Below are 18,975 nucleotides of genomic sequence, written 5' to 3' on the forward strand. Positions count from 1 at the left end.
ATCCATGACCAAAAAATCGTTACATTAACTCATAGTCAAGGCATTAATCTAATACCATTCAGCATTGAGGATTTTCACAAAACGTAACGAAAATCTTCGATCTCCAAATCCGTCCGGCTGGACAGCCCCAGCGCCAATTCCTCCGTCTCCGTCATCTGGGCCGGAGGGCCGTACGCGCGATCCCGTCGCTGATTCTCAAAGATGTAATACACTAGCAGACAGATGAGGAAAAAGGCCCCAAAGGCCAGTCCCGATATGGCGGCTTTCATGCCGGTCTATGTGATGTGTTAGTCAGTTCCTCTGAGAACGAGTACGTACACAGTCTGGATGAGGAAGGGAACGGTAGGATAGTGTAAACTCACCGGATAATGAGGCTCCTCCGACGAGAGGAAGAACTGCGGCCCGATGATGTTGCCCACACAGTAGGCGATGAATAGCAACGCGCTCGTGGTGCTCCGCTTCGTGAAACCGGCGACGTTGGAGCTGATGATACTCAGGGAGAGCGGGATGTTGACGGCGAAGACGGCGCCCAGGGACAACCCCACGAGGCGGCCTACTTGGTTCGCGTCGTCGAGGCGCCAGACCAGAACCATGCCGATCAGCGAGGTGACCGTGTTCAGAATCATCATCAGGATCCGCGTGCTGGGGATGAAGGTCGCCACGGTCGCGGTCAGGCACAGGAAGACGATCTGCGCGGCGCCCAGGGGCATCTGCATCAGGAGGGAGCGGATCTGGGAGAAGCCGAACCCGTTGATGATGATCGAGGAGAACTGTGTGATGCGGTGCTGATGGTTAGCTTGCGGGAAGGGTTGTGGGAGATAAGGGGAAACGAGGAAGGGTATGCACATACACTGGTGATGCCACCGTTGCAGAGGTTTACGCAGAAGGTGTACAGCACGAGAAACCAGGTCTGCGGATCGCGAACCGCCAGCCATGCTTGGTGCCATTGGAAGGAGCCCTCATCGGCGACACCGGTTTTGTTCGTGAGGGTCCGTTGCACGGCAATGAGGCGTTGCGGTTTGGTGAGGAAGATGGCTTTCTTGGGGGAGTCAGGCAACAGGACGATGAGGAAGAAGGAGATGAAGGCGGTGATGGCGCCGAGGATGAGGAAGAGGAGCTGCCAGCTGGCGATGGAGTGGACTTTGATGTTGCCGATGCCGTAGGCGACGACGCCGCCGATGACCGTGGCAATGCAATTGCCCAGGAACCAGGCAGATTGCCTAGTATCGATGTATCAGTCTCTGTAACGTCGTGCTATCTGACTTTTGGATGTTCATACCGAGCTGGTTGTTCATCACGCCGGTAGAACATGCCTGTAATGAGCGAGAAGCCTGGTGCAATGGCTGCTTCACCTACACCGAGGAAGAACCGAGCGGCCATCAACCCTCCAAAGTTTTTCACGGCCGCATGGCACATCAAGACACCACCCCAGAGGAGTCTAGCGATCCATCAGAAAAGAGTTGTAAAGGAGATCAGGGGAAGGAGGGTAACGGACACTGAGACGCTGATGTACTTGGCAATTGGTAAGCGTACGATGAGGTAGGAACTGGGCCAACTCCAGGCGAAATATCCGAAATAGAAGATTGCAGACGTCCACGTGTACTCCGTGCCTTCGAGATGCTGTACGGATTAGTACGAATCGGTCATAACAAAAGAGTGGACATACCAGGTCTTGTCGCAGATTGAAAAGCGTGGCCTGGCTTAAAGCAAGCTTGTCCATATACTGCATCATGTAACAGACACCCATCAGCGGTATAAGCCTGCTCTTGTTAACGAATGTGCCGTTCAGAGAGCCATGGCAACCTACACAAGATCCAGCTTGCGCAGAACCTGTCGCTCCTGCTGCGGCGTAGCTTCGAACTCCAACATTTGTCCCAGGTCGACATCTCGAGGCAGCATTTTGTCTTCCTTCAACTTCACCCCCTCCAACCCCAGGCTTTCCTCCTGAGGTTGGCTTGTAGGCTTTTTCTCCATGGCGTCACAGTCTGTGGGTAGTGAAATGGGGGTGACCAAGAGAACCACGGCATGCTGACGCGGGCGTCTCTCGCCCAGACTTATATACTCCCCATGCCATTGTGATACTCACGCCGCCACCGTAAAGTTAATCTGCATAGATAGAAAAATCTCTCCCGCAGTAGATGTCAGCTACGTCCTCGTAAATTTACCCCTTTGGCACGGGATCAACATTGCTGCTGCTCAGATAGCATAATCTATAGCTCAGAACCCTCTGCAGCTGGCCTCTTGTGGGCTCGATCGTCAGTCGCTTTCAGATCCAGTCAGGGAACGACGGGGAAAACTCGTGGGTCAAGCAGGCACACCCCAGGGGCCGGCGCCGAGTTCGGCTGCCTTCTGGGACAGCCATTAGGGCTCGGTCGGCAGTTTGACCAATTGCCGGGAGTGGCTCGGCAATTGTACCAATCCGCGGGTAATCCTGGGGCAAAAAGTCTCCACTCAATAGATTACTCGGTGCCATTTAGCGCGAAAGGAATTGCATTTCCTTTCCAACCTGCTTCCACTCCCCTCCACAGTCCCCGATCTCATGCGGAGAAATGAAGGGCAAGGCGCGTGGCACAGCAAGTCACCAACCTTCTGGTTCGCAAACCTGTCTATCATCCCCGCCCAGGCTCCACTCGGCTACTGTTATCTGCCGAGGCCACCTGATAGACTCAATCGGGTAGGTATACGCCATGCGGCTTATCCTGCATATCTAGACCCTGGTGATGATATTGATAGCGCAATCGTTTGTCAGTGGCTTCAGATTATCTCTTTGATCAAGAACAAACCCCGATAGCGGGAAACCTTGAGTTTCCCGAAAATGCGGGGTGGAAGCGAGACAGCCGACGTCAGACTTTCCGGACGATGACACCCAGCCAATCTTATCACGGTCAACTATCTTAGGAATCATCGTATTGCGCGGGGTTCAATAAAATCAGCCGAGGCTACGGCCGGGTTTCATTGACTGTTAGATTGTGGTTTGTAAGATTGAGGGGTTGGCGTAGCAAGAGTGGCGCATACAGCAAAAAGGATATATGAACTGCCGTCTTCAGCATCCGGGGTGCAATGAAAACACTAGAACACCAACCAAGCATTCGAAATGGCTATCCTGCATTCGTCACCAACAGCAGAGGAAGTGAAGGCAGCTGTCGATGCTACACTAGCATCCTTGCAAGGTCCTCTTCGTGAGCTCAATCGCACGGTACGTACGGGCATGACTCCATATTTTCATCACCCTCTCGTACTCATCCCTTCACAGATCTGGTCCAATCCAGAGACGGCATACGAAGAACATCGTGCGCATGATGTAATTTGCGAATTCCTTGAGAAGCAAGGTTTCACCGTAACTCGCCACGCATACGGACTAGATACCTCATTTGAGGCGATCAGCGGGTCCGGAGGGCGGCTGATCAACTTCAATGCAGAGTATGATGCTTTGCCGGGTATCGGTCATGCCTGTGGCCACAACCTTATCACTACTAGCAGTGTCGCAGCATTTCTTGCCCTGTCCGCCGTGTTGAAGCAATACGGTCTACCGGGACGGACACAATTGCTGGGTACCCCAGCCGAGGAGAATGGCGGAGGAAAGGCCAAATTGATAGACGCAGGAGCCTATAAAACTGTGGATGTGTCTTTGATGGCGTAAGTCTCTCCCTTTTGTTCCTTGACGGCTTCATCCCGCTGACCCATCTAGTCATGCTGGCCCTCGGGAACTCTTTCCAGGTGTTGTGGCGGATGGTGTGGGAGGTGTTCGGATGAACGCACGGAAAGAGATTCATTGCACCTTCCGAGGCAAGAGTGCCCATGCAGGAGGTAATCCCTGGGAGGGAGTCAACGCACTAGACGCTTTGGTGGCCTCGTACAACAATGTGGCTGTTCTACGCCAACAGATGTACCCGGACGAGCGGGTCCATGTTGCCTTTCTGGACACACCTAAAGTGGCAAATGTGATTCCAGCTTTAACCAGAGCGTACTGGCAGGTACGAAGTCCGACCTTGAAAGGGTTGAATGCCTTGATGGGTAAAGTGCGGAACTGCATCGAGGCTGGAGCAATGGCCACCGGTTGTGAAGTGGACATCCTGGAGTAAGGTCATGTCTTTCCTGAGGATGGAAAACATGCTGACAGTGGTAGGAATGAGCTCTACACCGATATCAAGGTCAACGACACCTTATGCGACCGATACCAAGCGCACATGGGCCGCTATGGACGGAATGTATTGGCACAGCATGAGAAGGTCTTAACAGGGTCATCGGATATTGGTTGGTCGTGAATGCTCAATGCAACATCTGATGCTAACCAGAACGCAGGAAATGTCAGCTATCTTGTACCAACACTTCACACGATGTTTGGGATCACCGATGAACCAGGCTCGTTTCCTCACCATCCTAGCTTTGCTGCTGCGGCGGGGACGGATACGGCTCACGGAGAGGCTGTGATCGTGGGAAAGTCGCTGGCACTGATCGCGTGGGATATGTTGACAGACGACGAACTATTTGCAGTGGCGCAGCAACAGTGGCGGCAGGCTGTGGAGGACTAGTTGTGGTGAGAATAATAGTGGCAGTGATGGGAGATAAAGGGGGGGGAAAGGAATCACTCCATGTTGGTCGTGATCAACTGTAGCGCTTGTCGTTTCAATGAATCAATAACGCGGTTGATGAAGTCATCGTCATTGACAGGAGAGGCTAGCGAGTCAAGTGAAACATCCGGAAGGCTCTAGTCGCATAGTTATATGACTGACAAGTATAGACAGCGGGAGCAGGCCTCTTGGGTCTGGGCTGTGGGGAGAGGATGCTGGAGATGAATTTCCATGGAACCAATTCTTCAGCTGCCCCCCCCGACCAAAAAAATAGTTCCACTCCACTTACCTCATGCTTTTCCAGCCTTCTTTTGCTTGCTCGAGTCGAGGGAAGGGGATACCGCTGACTAAGCCTCCTTCCCCGGTTTCGCTTCTTCTTCGATTTTTTCCCTGACATTCCGGACTGACTTTCTCTCTTGTGTCTTAACCGATCGGAAAAAGTAACAAGAACAAGAAACAAGCTCATCATTTCCGATCTGCTCTTCTGGGCTTCTTCTTATCACCCCCCGATCTAACTGATGCCTACCGGTTGATCGGTTCATCTCATCACTGAGTGGACCTTTTGTGCCATTCCATGTCGGGTCGGAACGCGCCTCGCTCGAAGAATGGTATGCGGCATCTGCCGACTCTTCCCTGCTAACCGAACGAACTAACAAATGACCTCGCTTCCCAGGCTGCAGCACCTGCCGCCGTCGCAAAGTGAAATGTGGTGAGGAGCGTCCGGTGTGCAAGCGATGCTTTAATTTGCGTCTGACATGCGAGTGGGGGATTCCTGTTAAACGAGGAGGGAAAGCCGGGGAGAATGCGCCCGTCCGTCATCTGCAGCCCCGGTGGCCGCCGCCCACCCGCAGCGACCCGATCACCACCACCACAACCACCGCTAATGTCGCTCCTACGACTACCGCGATTACCCCTAGCTCTCCTACGCTAATTACTGCGTCAACTACTGCGCCTGTTACTCCTATTGGGGCAACAGTTGGCATACTTAATGCCCACTATGCCAACACCTTGGCGTCCTTGTGGCCTCCGGCCCCCGGATGTGCCCCGGATTTCTCCCCGGCTTCCCCGGACGGCTTCCTCCCCACGAGTTGGCCGGTATATCACCCAGCCTATACTCAGACGCCCCCCCTCTATCCTTCGTTGTCGGGCACTGATTTTCCCTGCTCCAACGCGTTGGTACTAACCGAACATGATCGGAAATACTTCCAGTACTTCCCCTCCTCTTCCGTCGTCTTCTACTATATGAAGAACTGGCAGTGGAGCAGCTTCTGCTACCTCTACCAGGGACCTGCGCGCGTCAGCAGAGTGATTATGCGCATGATTCTGGCGCTATCGGCGAGTGATATGTACCGCAATGGTCTGGTTGTGCGCTCTCCAGGACGTCCCACGGCGGAAGACCACGGACGCTTCCACTATGGCATGGCCGTAAAGGAGTTTCGGCAGATGTTGGAGACCCCCAAACCTCAGGTTTCACTTGCTGAGATGGAAATGATCTTCGCGACAATGTTCCTCATGGTCGCCTACGAATGGCAGTTCGGTCATTGTCTGCGTCATCTACAGCTGCATCTTCAAGGAGTACGATCCCTGCTCGAAACACACCCAGAACTGTTTGAGTCCAAGGACTTCGACGAGGTGATGCTGTCAATGGATGCAGATCCCCCAGTTGGGGACGTATCTTCTCGTGTGTCGTTCATACCCGAACAATTTCTTCTGTGGATCATGTAAGTTCTTTCTATCCGTGCCCTCATACTATCTGCTAATTCTGAACTTCTCCCAGATATGTCGACATCAACCGGCGAGTTCTCGCGACAACAAATGATTCACTGACAGATTACGTGCTCAACTCTAACAAACCAGCTTTACACCCGGACCAACTTCACCGAAGCGCACGTCTTTGGAGTCGTTGCTTTTGGGGCAAGCAGTACCCCGACCAGGAAATCGCCGATGATATGGAAAACTACCGGGGCTTAGAGCTGATACACACTGGCTTCATACTGTGGCACAAGGCCTGGAAATGTCTAGGCGATCCTGCAGATTCGGCATACACCCCCGATACGTTATACGCCGAGATTCTCTCTGTGCGCGATGTAAGTCTCCCACTGTCTCTGCATTGCTTCTTTTCTAAACCCAGACAGCGTTTCTCCGACCTTCTCGTTACCGCTAAAATTTCCGGGGCCGGCTCCACCCGCCGCACGTTAAACACGATCTATATGGCTGTCAGCAACTTCTACGCGCTCATTCTCTTTCACCGGCATCTACTTAGTCCCAGCCAGGCCCCGGCTGCACTTCACCGCCAGGCTCTTACGGGGATTCTCGAAAACACACACAAGCAATACGCCGTGGACCCCCGTCTCCTACGTCGATTACACTGGCCCTTGTTGATGGCACTAATTGAGACCGAGGATCCAATTCAGCGCGACTGGCTGCGCCAGCGCTTGATAGAATTGCGTGGATTTCACTCAGAGTATCTTTGGGTCAACCAGATCGCAGAAGAGGTGCTAGCTCGCCAGGAAGCGAGTCCTGCGGAGGGGATTGATCTGGGGGAATTGCTGCGCAATTTCCACGCCTAGTTCCTCTTCACTCTTTACCATTCCGATATATGTTACTCATTGTAATAACTAAACCATAAATCTTATCTCTTCATTATATTCTAGCTCACTCGGAATAGAATTCGCGCAAAACCCTCAAGTCAAATATCCGAGCCCGCTAATGCAATGAGTCGAACTAGTTGTTGTCCAGAAAATATGCGTCGTACGCAACTTCCCCCTTAGCGCGCGTCGCCCTCCCCACAATGACCCTATTGTTCATCCACCGGTACCGCTCATGCCCGGTCTCCAGCTTGATATGCAAATGGAACCAATACTGATCGGGGTCAACCTCATCATCGCCTTCCATGAGAGCTTTCAGGACCTCCGGAGGACCGGAGCGGGTTCCCTCAGTCCTATATTGCAATCCAGCATTAGCCGTTCGACTCAGCCTGCCCAATTATTCTTAAGCAACCCCTTCTCCCACACCCCTCTCCATTCAAAACAGGCCTCTCGCACATCGTCTCCTTAGCAGCCCTGGCGAGATCACCCCAGGGCCGTGAACAAAACATACCGGATATAGATAAACGCCCCATCATCACTCTTAATCACGTAGTTGGTATTCACATGCGTGGTTTGATTCTCCTCGACGAGCCTTTTTCCGAAGGTCAGCTTCCATAATCCACTCAACTCACCACTACTAGACAATTCTGTCGCGCAAAATAGATTCGGGGGGAGGGGGAAAGAGGGCCAGGCAAAAAGCATACATGAAATCCGCCCCGCCGGGGACGACCTCCCCATTGAGGAAATCCCCGCGCACGGTGCCGGATTTGATGGGGACGCAGCGGCGACGGCCGTAGGGGCCGTGGCCGATCTCCATCGGGGGGTCGACGGCGCAGCGGAGGGTGAAGAGGTGGGTGAGTTGTGGGGGTGGGGAGATCGGGGCCATCTTTTTTTTTTTGGGGTCGTTGGGTTGTTATCGGTATCTTTTCGGGGAAGAATAATGCGGAGTTGAAGGGGCGGGAGGGGGGATTTATGTTCCTGTAGCTTGGTGAGGTAGAAGTGCTACGTAGTTCGGGGCTGGGGTGGAGTCTGTGCTGTGGTGGTGGTAGTGATGATGATGAAGTCAAGCATGGGTTCGGATGTCGGCAGTTGGGCGAGGAGTGGGATCCACTGGCTTGCCTAGGCTCTTTCTTAAGGAAAGTGTTCGGAAAAGGCGGGATGATGATTTTGTTCGAGTATTTAGTCGGTTCCTGGGTCTCTTAATTGTGGTTTTGTGTTTGGAGTCTACTTCAATGGTATGAGATAAAACAATTGGTGTACGGAAGTGGTGACATCATCTGGTGTGACTTATCACCGGGGGTGGGTTTACTGTTTTGCAGTGGTGTTGTGACAGCTCTGGTTTTGGGGATGCCTCTTATCAAATCCAGTTATCAAGTACTTGTCGGAAGGGATTTCGACTGTGACAGTGCACTGCACATTGGAGCACACTTCATTCCTGAAGAATAGTTGCCGGCGAGCATAAACATGTAGAAAGACCAAGTTCTCATTAGAGAGCACCCCATAAACGCCTACCCAGATTGATTATGCACATATGCCGGTCAGCCCGATCTCTCGAAGACCGACCGGCTTCCTTTTTCCACCCGCGGAGAAAGCTGCCGTGCGACCCTTCGGTCCAGACAGCGTCCCCCGGCCCGGCGATAGAAAAGACATCAAGACGCTTGTTGTAAAGTCCAAGACTCGCGCGGTGAGGTATAATACGATAAGATGACCCGTTTCCAATATTCCCCGCTCTATTCCGACCACCAATTGCTATTTCCCAGTAGAAGCCATGAGCCCGAGACAGCCGTTCGAAGTTCAAGTCCGCAGGTTGGGTCCCATGCCGCTTGGGAAGTGATCCGAAAGACCACTCAGCAACCAATCCTCAAAGGTAGGGAATCGCTTAGGCGCCACCGACAAGGACGTTGTTGACGGGGATGTGGACTGCATTCGTTCATTAGCTACGGCTGCTCTGGTGTTGACAATGTCCGACAGGGGCCGCAACACTCGGAAGGCGACACATACTTAGCTTGACGATGTATCCGATGAATCCCATGATGAGGAAACCAGTGCCAACAGCCTGGCTGATCTTGATGAATTCGCGCTTGTCGGCTGTGTTGCGCATTAGCCAACTGCTATCAGGAAAGAGTCACGGAGGCGAGAGGTCACGAGGGAGCAGGAGACTCACGCTTCTGGCTGCGGTTGACGAATTGCATACCCTCGCGGAGGAACTCGCGAGGCACGTTGAGAAGCTCTTGGACCTGGTCGGACATGGTGACTGTGTGAGGAGGATGATTTGGGGGGTGGTGGTGCAATGAGTGGAAAGGGTGGATTGAGGACAGAATGTTGGATGGGGTGGAACGCGAATGGGCCAGCTGTGCTCTTCGGGGATGCGAACTAGTCGGAGGAATTGCCCCCGTTCAGGAGCCGGACTATAGTTGAGCCGAGATAATGGCCACGTATCACCTGATCGAGATAAATAGCTTGGCACTTGTGGCTGATGAGGCCCATGTAATTTCTGTGGCTAGTGGGCTTGTGGCTGGTCTCGTTATTCACACAATGCTTTAGTCGAGAAAAATAATCTATGTCCCAGTCAGAGTTCTACCCGATGGATGGTATCTCCTATCAGATCTATATCATGTGCTTTAAGCATCAGTGCTGAGTTGCAAATCTATCCTGGTACCATCCCTCGCATGCTCTCTCCTCTTTCGGCCTCCTTCTACTTGGAGTTGAATCAAAGCAGGACTGAGTAGCTTGTGCATTATAAGAGGCTTTCAAGCTAAGTCCATCACCGCACTATGTTATCTATCCCAGGTAAATATCTTAATAGTCATGGGTCAGAACACAACCTACAATGAAAAGATATACTACAAATGCCTTCTGGCTGAGACTGGGATAGCATGCGCACTAAGCACTAACCGCAACATTATTACCTGTTTGGGTATAGATAATTCAGAACCCCTACCCCAGCTGTGGATGCTGCCGCTGCTGCGTCTCCGTCAGGGCCCACTCAGTCTACAATTGTCCAGGCACCAGAAACCGGTCACATATTACTGAGCCCACGAAACCTCCGACCGAGAAATCTAGTTTTTTGATCATGTCCAGTCCTTTCGACCGCTGGGATTCTTTCCTGCTGGAATATTTTCTCCCGGACACTCTCATTCAGTATGCCATGTGGACAGAAAGACCTACGTCTAAAGCGGCGTCACTGCGTTCATTGTCGACGTGAGCATGCAAAGGTATACTATACTCGACCGTACCCCGAGAAGTTATACGAAGAACTCATGGTCTATAGTGCGATGGTGGTAGACCTTGCTCAATCTGCGCGAAGCGAGGACTCAACTGCGCCTTCTGCACGCCTACCTCCAACTTCACCATCGTCTCTTACCAGCACCGCCTACAAACAAGTGCCTAGGTGCTTACCGGCCTACAAATGAGTCGTCATATACCAGTTTCTTTTTCGACCTCGTGGGCTCTGCCACCTCGCCATTCATCCAACTTTTCTGCTTTGAATCCATTGGGGTTCTTTTCCGCCACGATGATTTAGTGCGCAGTGCTGTAACCCTCGTGGGTGAAGCCTACGTAGCTCAAAGTGCTAGTTCGATCAAATCGAATTCTCGCCTCAACCATCACGCGCGGTCTACACTTTCCGATTTGCGTTCAAAGGTCCTGATGTCACTTAAGCCCAGCCTATAGCAGCAGTGTAGGACTGGAACTCTCATCTCCGCCTCTTTGCTAGGACTCGCCGACGTATGCTGTTTGCTGTTCTCATACTCGTTTCAGCTTCTGACCGGGGAATAACTATAGCTGCTGCTATATGCCAGTGGAAGTAGCTGGTGCTCGCTGATCTCCCAGATTGTGTCGTCATTGTCTCAAAAGGATGGTCCTTATCCTCTATCGTCTTTGCAATCGAAGGTCCGTCGGTTCTTACGAACATGTGGTACCTTCTGGGCCATATGCTGGGAGGATAACGTTTTCTGGGGGATAGGGGCGTCAACATTACCCGATGTCTCGACTTATTTGCTACAGAGCATCGATCTACAATGGGAAGTTTTGACGACATATCTAGAGCAGATGGGGCTTTTGCAATACCAGTGAGTTAGTCCCCGATGACGACCCTTTTCGACCATGAATTGATCAGTCTAGCAGGCTACTGATCTGGACTGACATCGGTCAAAGCAAGTTTCCCTTCATACTCATATCAGCTCCGAGCATATCATGGCCGGGATCGAGCTGGTAAACCAGGCTGCTAGTCTACAGCAAAGAATTATCTCGGTAATCATTTCTACTCAGACCGGGAGTCTGATTTGGTCTGCCAATCAATAAAGCCATATTATTACTGGGCTCTTGCTGGCCTATTGCAGATCTTCCATCATCCGACCTGGCTCAACCTTGCTATTCCGCTTCCTGTCACGGATGTCTCGTTGGCCCATCAGCAAGCCGCTCAGGCTTTTGCATATATAGAAAATCATCTTCCTTCTCTCAAACTGGAGGCAGTCATTTATGCACCAGTTCTCAATGGTTTTAGATCGCACCTGTCCGACACCCCGGAACGCGACCGAGCTCTTGCAGTTATCAAATCGCTACGATGCGTAGGATTCTCGGTGGCAGTTCTAGTTGAACAGGAAATGCAGATCGAATGGGCCAGAATTGGAGCCTTCGAAGGCGCTCGGTAAAGTGATCAAGTTCACGTTGACTCTCTTTTGCTTTTGCACTGTACCTAGCGGATGCATAATCACGGCCGCGCTAGTCGCCCAGCACTTTCCTGCAAGGCATCAACTATTCATCCCATGCATGTTGTCTTGGCAACCCCTCTTTTATGCACGTATCTTATCAATGTTCACAGCTTATAGCCGAGCTTGATCTTGTCGAACACTTTCGCTCAAGTCGTGCCAACTGATAAGCCATGCATGTATGATTCGTCACTCGTGCATAACTCATCATTCGCCCTTCCGAGAGACCTATAAAGCCGAAGATCGCGACCTAGCACTTTCAACATGCTGTGTCGAGCATCGCCATACACTCAACCGCCATGTCGGTCCAGGCAGCCTGGGAGAGCTGCTCCAAGATTGATACTCTGTTCATCCTTGTGTGTTCTGTCTTTTGCTGGCTAATCATCCCTGCTGTCGGTCTTGCCTACTCGGGCTATTCTACACGCTTTAACAGTCTCGCATCCTTCTACCCTGGTTTGCTGGCGGTCGCTGTCTGTACCATTCAATGGTGGATGATTGGGTACTCTCTCGCCTACAGCGAGGGCAACAGCGCTATTGGAGATCTCAGCAAGGCGTTTCACATTGGAGTTCTTGCTAATCCCGTTGGTTCTATCCCCGAGATCTTGTTCTCGGAGTTCCAGCTCATCTTCTGCGCTACTGTGTGTGCAATCGCGATCGGTGGTGCCTGCGAGCGTGGGCGACTACTTCCCTTAATCCCTTTCATCTTCGTCAGTCACCCTTCCTGGTACTCCCGGTCGGCTCCGCTAACACTGTATAGCTATGGTGCACCTTCATCTATGCACCTCTTGCCCACATGGTCTGGTCTGAAACAGGGTTTCTCGCCAACCTTGGTGCCCTCGACTTCGCTGGAGGTACGCCAGTCCATATTTGCAGCGGAGCCACAGCCACAGCTCTAAGTGTGTATCTATCCTATCCTCTATTCCGTTCACGACGCTCCTCGTTGCGCACCCCGAGCCATCTCGCTCTTCACCGCCCACACAATACACTTTGTCAACTTCTCGCTCTCATTATCATCTGGAACGCCTGGCTTGCCTTCGACGCGGGCACCACCCTCGCCCTCAATTTCAAGAGCGTCATGGCCGCCTGTGTGACCAACCTATGCGCTGCCTCAGGGGCCATCACGTGGGCTAGTCTCACGCATTACCATACTGGCAAATGGAGTCTAGACAGTACCTTTCTCGGAGCGATCGCGGGACTCGTCCTCATCACCCCAAGCGCCGGCTTCATTGACATGCCGACCGCAATGGGATTTGGTGTTCTCGGCGCAGTCTGTGGCTACCAGGCTCTGCGCATCAAGTTCACCAAACACGCGAAGTACTACCGCTGGGTTGATAATGGCGATACTTTCGCCACGCACTGTCTCGGTGGGTTTCTGGGCACCATCGTCACGGGCCTCTTTGCGCAAAAGGAAGTGGCTGCGTATGACGGAGTCACGGAGATCACGGGTGGGTGTCTCTTTGACGGGAATTGGAGACAACTTGGTATCCAAGTCGTCGAGGCGCTGATCGGCTTCGTCTGGAGTTTTGGAGGAAGCTATCTGCTCTATGCATTGATCGATTGCGTGCCTGGGTTGGAGGTTCTGGCTACAGATGAGTATGTTCTGAGGGGTATCGGGTGAGAGAAGGATCGCTAACTTATGTGGACAGTGAGGTTATTTCTGGGATGGACAAGTCTCAGATGGACGAGTCGTTGCACGAAGCTCAATGGGCTGGAGAGGAGGAGTACCATCCATTCCAAGGCTCAGTCCAGATATAGAAGGGCATATCGGTGGCTTATGGATGGATTGGCTCTTTGCTGGCACTGCTTCACTTCTCATAAGCTTGAAGCTGTGCTAAAAAGTGAAAAGAGCGATCTCTATGTTCACTCAGTTGACAACAACCAAGACTTCAGCACTAGACAACGAAAAGCACCTAACACATTCCATAACTTGTGGGACACTCTATACGGTAGATTACTCCGGACCCCATGCAAAATCTGCCTCACAATCACCGGGGACACATTAAGGATTCCTTGAATCAAAATCAAACCAACCTCTTCGGTAAAATGTCCTCTTTAGTCCCTACGCAGCAAACAGAAAAAGCACATGAATTCCGACCGCAACAAAAGAACTCACCTCCTATTCTCATCCATCCCCGGCTCTCCGACTCGCCACTCGTATACTACCGAAACTTTAAACCACCGCCCCTCGGATTCAAAGTTCAACCACAAGTACGGCCTATACGACCCAGGGAAACTGCCCGGACCCCAGACCCACGTGCTCGTGTACAGAAAGCGACCATCGGAGGTGATTGCCGAGTTGCACAGCCATGCTTCATCTTGAGTTCTAGACCCGTCGAGTAGATCTGTAAGCCGCAACACTTTGCTACATAGATCGGGGAGATTTTTGAACCTGTCTAGGTCTCTGGATAAGCAAACTTTCCCTGATGATAGCTTAGCCACTTAGATCATGATACTACGGCTCTGAGAAGAACTTTGAAACCTTTTCACACTAAGAATCAATCAGAATTCTTTCGGCTTTGTGGATTATTGTCTGAAAGTCTTCTATAGCATAAACCAATGATAGCATTGACCGCGTCTTGACTATAGCTAGATCCAATTCATGGGTGCTTGTTCTCTCTGTCAACGATTGGCGCGTCTTGGCTCCTGCAATTGACAGACTGTTGAAAGCTTCGTTTCTTATTTAGCACCGACCACAAATGAAGACATTGTCTGCTGATTGGGTTGCAGACGTAAGTTGTTTTAATCTCTCCTGAAAGTCGAGATGTCTCATACCTGTGGCATCTTCCCTGTATACTTAAATACATTGTTCTCCGACTATGCACCACCAATCTGAGGGAGCGCCCTGTGCAGAAGTTACGGGGTATATCGCCACACTTAACAGAGTTAAGGTTATGTTAGTTGCAATGATATAGTGCAGTAACTTATCAACCTTGAAAAACAAGACCAAGCGCTTGCGTGGTAGATCAAAGGCGAGAGCAATGACAAGGATGAGGAAAATAGGGAAGTAGTTTAGCGATGCATGACGGGAGGCGCTAATTGAGAATGCGATTCTCCTTATATGCTTGGAATTCTCGTATCTAAAAGTGCCGGACAGAGATGACTCTACTGATCGTGATTATTTAGCTGATACATAACCCCAGGAAGGGAGGGGAACTGAACTGCTGCTTTTTGCTTGTCTTGTATGCTACGCTGAGATCTGACGGCGTAAGCCTGTAACAACTCGTACACCAACGCACAGATGCATAACATGAGAGATAGTGAATTGATGCGAGTTAATTTTGAGAGGTCACTTGCAATCGCTTGATAGAGCCGTGCTGTCAGCTTCAAGCCAATTTCCCAAATACTCTCCATACCGACCGAAATTAGCAGCGCTAAGCCTAGGGCTGGTTTGACTCGTGATCCAATGCCGCTGCTCCTTAAGCAGTTTTATTACCTGAAACATAATAGTGGGCCTGGCCGCCTGGCACTATAATTGACTATAAAGTCCTCTACCGGCGCTGTAGATACATCGATAATTCTATGGACTACAAGATTCACTATGGCAGCCGTGCGGCAAGACAGCAGAGACTTTGCCCTGCTATCTGGCGAGCCAAGAAGAACCCCCAAGCGCTTGATATTTTCCTACGTGCTCGACTGGATGTTCATCATGTCTGTAGCGTTAACCCTTGTGCGAGAAGAACACCCATTGCTGAAACTTTTCTTATTTGCAGTCTTCTCGTCATCGTCGGTGCTATCCTATACAGCATCACCGGCTCCGAACACGTCTTCTCCCTCGACGACCCCAGCATTTCGTACCCCTTGAAAGACGACACCGTCTCGATCGTTACCGTCGGAATCGTCTGCTGCGCCGTCCCCGCGCTTCTCATCGCCGCCCTCAGTCTCCTCCTCCCGATCCCCTGGAGACTCCGCCTCTGGGAATGGCACGCCGGGTGGCTGGGGCTGGGTCTCAGTCTCGCCGGCGCCTTCTTCATCACCTCCGGCCTCAAGGACGTGGTGGGCAAGCCCCGGCCCGATCTGCTCGCGCGGTGCCAACCGAACCTGTCGTCCCTCAACATTACCGCGTACGCCGTCAGCGGGCTGGGCGTGCAGCGTCCGGAAGCCCCGGTGATGGTCACCACGCGCATCTGCCAAACGACCGACTCCAAGACCCTCCGCGACGGATTCGCCGCGTTCCCGTCCGGTCACTCCTCGTTCTCGTGGTCAGGCCTGCTGTACCTGTCGCTCTGGCTGGGGGCGAAGTTCGCCCGTGCTGTTCCTGCTAGTGCTGCCCACCACGGGGACGCGTCCAGCCGGTCTGCTGCTGCTGCTGCTGCTGCTGCTGCTCCACCCGCGTATCTACTCGTGCTGACCGCTATACCCATCGGCGGTGCACTCTACATCTGCGGCACTCGCTATATGGACTACATGCATGCCGGGTGGGATATTCTGGGAGGGAGTTTGATTGGGATCGTCTTTGCGATCCTGGGCTTCCGCTGGTATCACGCCCCAACTGGGCAGGGGGTTGGGGGTTGGGGCTGGACGTTGAGTCCGCGGTCAGCGGACCATGCGTTCGGGGTGGGCTTGGTTGCCCCACGGGAGTTTCGGGGTGATGACCACAGGCAGGTGGAGAATCGCGAGGGGTTTCTGGATGTCGAGCTCAACACTATCGATGGAGGCTCGCGGAGTGTGTTGCGGGTTGCCAATCCCTAGGCTGCTTGTTTTAGATTTGGTCTTGATCATGTCCTATGTATATACAATATGCTGTGTGGATCCTTCTGACAGTCTGACTTGCGGCTTCTGTATGCTATTGAGGATTCATGCAATTGCTCTTGCCAACAACGATTCAGCAGAATATTTCTTTCGATAGACAAAGTAACGTATCCATTCGGACCCTTGTTCCAAGAATTTAGATACGTTGAAAAATACCGGGCGCTGACCCACTTCTGGTCTCCGCGTACCAAGTTTCTTTTACGAAATTCGAAGTGGGTTTGAACCCAGACCCAGTCGCCCCAGTATTCAATCAAAATCTGGGGATTACCCACGTGTATGCTCATGTCTCTGATTTCAGTATCCATGAAAATCCAAGTCAAGAATCGACTTGATACCGCGTTGCTTGTTGGGGGCAGAGAAATTTGGCTTTCGGCCGCCCGAACTTCCGAACAAATTTGGGAAGATAGATAAGCGTTGAAGGTACAGATACCAGAGTACCAAAAACTATGTATCGTAAAAAATCGACGTAAGCATTGTGGCTTAGACCAGGGCAGGAAGAACAGGGAGATTGTATGGTGGGAGTAAACTGATATTCAGCTGCAGGACTTGGGTTGATTGTAGCAGAAATAGATTTGGGCTGTTGCCCGTGTGAGCTGCTACTCAGGGTATTCAGCCGGAAAAACCCTAGCTTTCCCCCTGGGAGCTAAGCTTTTACCGAGCTATACCAGAATTGGTCTAACATTGCAATGTTACAAGCTACTATCGTTGCATTAAGCAGGAACTCAGACGACCGTAAGCGACAGGTTGAAGAGAGATTACAGTTGTACTCAAGCACTCAGCGATAACATTGGAAGTAAATACGATAGTGCCCTACAATAGGCTTCTGAATAAAGGCTCAGCACCGCCCATACACTTGGCAGTAGCACAGTGTTGAATCCGGACAGCTGAACAACCGCAACCGAGCTTGATTAGTACAGTCTGCTCCAGACAAGGGACGCTCCAGGCATGACTTACTACACGGGTTCTTTGCCAAAAATAATATGCCAAAGATATTCCATCACCCGGCCGCTGTGCGCATCGTCCAGATCCGTCTCGATGACCCATTGTCGGATCTTCACGTAGTCATCCCAGGGTCTCTCCAGCACCCGCTGTCGGGACACCGCAAACTGCGCACAGCACGGCGCCGCAATCCGGACCGGAATCTGAAAAGCCTTCTCCCCGTTGCTCGGTTGGGGCATCATGATGACCCCCGTGTCGTCGTCGTCATCTGCAGGCGGTGTGCTTGTATTCCTGAAGACCTCCCTGAAGATCTGGGGGGTCAGATGGCCGTTGGGGTATGCGGTCCTCACGCATCCCGGATTCGCGTTGCATCGCAGGTTGACGTAGCCATTCTGCTGGACAAAGTCAACTCGTAACGCTCGCATGGACCAGACGTTGTCGTGTAACGGGGCGTCGACGTGCCACGCCCGGAAGAACCCCGAGCGATGCGCGTGCAGGAAGACGATGGTCGAGGGCAGGTGCTCGTAGTGCTCGATCAGATAGGTCAGATAGGCCATGGATTCGTGGCCCTTGTTGAGCGGGGTTTTGAGCTGCTGGGTGTCGGCCACGGCTTCTTGGGAGGGGTTTACAATGTATATGGCCCGTTGCCAGCTAGGTATACACATGTGGTTCAGCGATGCCTAGCTATTTTGCTGTTGATGGGTTGGAGGGTTGGGGGGGGGGGTTTGGTTCCAACTCACTCGGGCAGTTCTTGCTCGATCCACTCGGTGTTTTCCTCCTGTAGTTTGGCGACGACTATCACCTTGTCACCGTAGTCTTCTGTCATATTCCTTGGCGGTCCTGCTGGGGTGGACCAAGAGTTGAACCAGTCGATGGCATATCGCTTGGCCTGGTACTGGTCGCATAGATCCCGGAGATGGAGGTCCAGGAGAAGGAGGGGGAGGAAGAGTGCTATGCTGAAGCAGAGGAATTGTCGCAGGGGCCATTTCATGATGAAGTGTACTTCCTAAGCGGAATAAAAACCCTCAAGTGACCTATTAAGGTTGAGTAGGGCTTGGAGAGTAGAGGGATGGGAATGCTTGTTTAATACTCATTGAGGAAACCTACCTTATGACTATACCTGGACACCTACGTATGCATACTTATAGGCTTCATCGAATCTCTGATAGGGTTTCCGAGCCCAGCAAACTACACACTGTACATGATAGGAGACTGGTCAAACGCTCTTCATGAATGCAACCAAGGAGCGCCTGGCAGTCCCACCTGAACCGCACCAAGTGGGCACTATCAAGCTTGAATTTGTAGTGGTAACATGTCCAATTTTGCCGGCAGTGAATCTGACGAGTGAGCCATTTACACCTACCCGACTGCATCTCTGGCTTACCGATCACTTGTAAACGCTAATTGACAGTATGCGTA

General features: G+C 51.9%; 8 protein-coding genes across 8 annotated transcripts; 4 read left to right on the plus strand and 4 right to left on the minus strand.

Moving 5' to 3' along the window:
* Positions 1–74: 74 nt before the first annotated feature.
* ASPACDRAFT_1879937 (uncharacterized protein) lies at positions 75–2,205 on the minus strand (the record flags this gene model as incomplete). Its single annotated transcript, XM_020198186.1, has 7 exons — positions 1,808–2,205; positions 1,667–1,760; positions 1,496–1,620; positions 1,280–1,438; positions 851–1,220; positions 363–770; positions 75–275 (listed from the first exon to the last, which is right to left on the minus strand). Exons 1-7 carry the CDS (start codon positions 1,972–1,974, stop codon positions 75–77), a joined length of 1,524 nt encoding a protein of 507 aa, XP_020057725.1. The 5' UTR covers positions 1,975–2,205.
* Positions 2,206–2,848: 643 nt separating this feature from the next.
* ASPACDRAFT_1879938 (M20 family metallopeptidase) lies at positions 2,849–4,532 on the plus strand (the record flags this gene model as incomplete). The annotated part of the gene is made up of 5 exons (XM_020198187.1): positions 2,849–3,196; positions 3,254–3,636; positions 3,689–4,078; positions 4,127–4,254; positions 4,303–4,532. The coding sequence occupies exons 1-5, from the start codon at positions 3,095–3,097 to the stop codon at positions 4,530–4,532; spliced, it is 1,233 nt and encodes a 410-aa protein (XP_020057726.1). The 5' UTR covers positions 2,849–3,094.
* A 613-nt stretch (positions 4,533–5,145) lies between these two features.
* On the plus strand, positions 5,146–7,209 carry ASPACDRAFT_1898336 (Zn(II)2Cys6 transcription factor; the record flags this gene model as incomplete). The annotated part of the gene is made up of 4 exons (XM_020198738.1): positions 5,146–5,179; positions 5,245–6,292; positions 6,349–6,658; positions 6,707–7,209. The coding sequence occupies 4 exons, from the start codon at positions 5,146–5,148 to the stop codon at positions 7,139–7,141; spliced, it is 1,827 nt and encodes a 608-aa protein (XP_020057727.1). The 3' UTR covers positions 7,142–7,209.
* An 86-nt stretch (positions 7,210–7,295) lies between these two features.
* On the minus strand, positions 7,296–8,045 carry ASPACDRAFT_41649 (DUF3237 domain-containing protein; the record flags this gene model as incomplete). Its single annotated transcript, XM_020200970.1, has 3 exons — positions 7,296–7,512; positions 7,671–7,751; positions 7,864–8,045. The coding sequence occupies 3 exons, from the start codon at positions 8,043–8,045 to the stop codon at positions 7,296–7,298; spliced, it is 480 nt and encodes a 159-aa protein (XP_020057728.1).
* A 993-nt stretch (positions 8,046–9,038) lies between these two features.
* On the minus strand, positions 9,039–9,408 carry ASPACDRAFT_41650 (translocon subunit SSS1; the record flags this gene model as incomplete). The annotated part of the gene is made up of 3 exons (XM_020200971.1): positions 9,039–9,079; positions 9,161–9,247; positions 9,324–9,408. 3 exons carry the CDS (start codon positions 9,406–9,408, stop codon positions 9,039–9,041), a joined length of 213 nt encoding a protein of 70 aa, XP_020057729.1.
* A 2,759-nt stretch (positions 9,409–12,167) lies between these two features.
* ASPACDRAFT_26051 (ammonium transporter) lies at positions 12,168–13,623 on the plus strand (the record flags this gene model as incomplete). The annotated part of the gene is made up of 3 exons (XM_020199385.1): positions 12,168–12,575; positions 12,626–13,461; positions 13,515–13,623. 3 exons carry the CDS (start codon positions 12,168–12,170, stop codon positions 13,621–13,623), a joined length of 1,353 nt encoding a protein of 450 aa, XP_020057730.1.
* A 1,783-nt stretch (positions 13,624–15,406) lies between these two features.
* Positions 15,407–16,557, plus strand: ASPACDRAFT_41652 (phosphatase PAP2 family protein; the record flags this gene model as incomplete). The annotated part of the gene is made up of 2 exons (XM_020200972.1): positions 15,407–15,516; positions 15,579–16,557. The coding sequence occupies 2 exons, from the start codon at positions 15,407–15,409 to the stop codon at positions 16,555–16,557; spliced, it is 1,089 nt and encodes a 362-aa protein (XP_020057731.1).
* A 1,013-nt stretch (positions 16,558–17,570) lies between these two features.
* On the minus strand, positions 17,571–18,547 carry ASPACDRAFT_59097 (DUF3431 domain-containing protein; the record flags this gene model as incomplete). Its single annotated transcript, XM_020203411.1, has 2 exons — positions 17,571–18,207; positions 18,297–18,547. 2 exons carry the CDS (start codon positions 18,545–18,547, stop codon positions 17,571–17,573), a joined length of 888 nt encoding a protein of 295 aa, XP_020057732.1.
* Between the last annotated feature and the right edge of the window lie 428 nt (positions 18,548–18,975).

Source organism: Aspergillus aculeatus (assembly GCF_001890905.1).
Source record: "Aspergillus aculeatus ATCC 16872 unplaced genomic scaffold ASPACscaffold_5, whole genome shotgun sequence".
In the NCBI taxonomy this organism is placed as follows: Eukaryota; Fungi; Ascomycota; class Eurotiomycetes; order Eurotiales; family Aspergillaceae; genus Aspergillus; species Aspergillus aculeatus.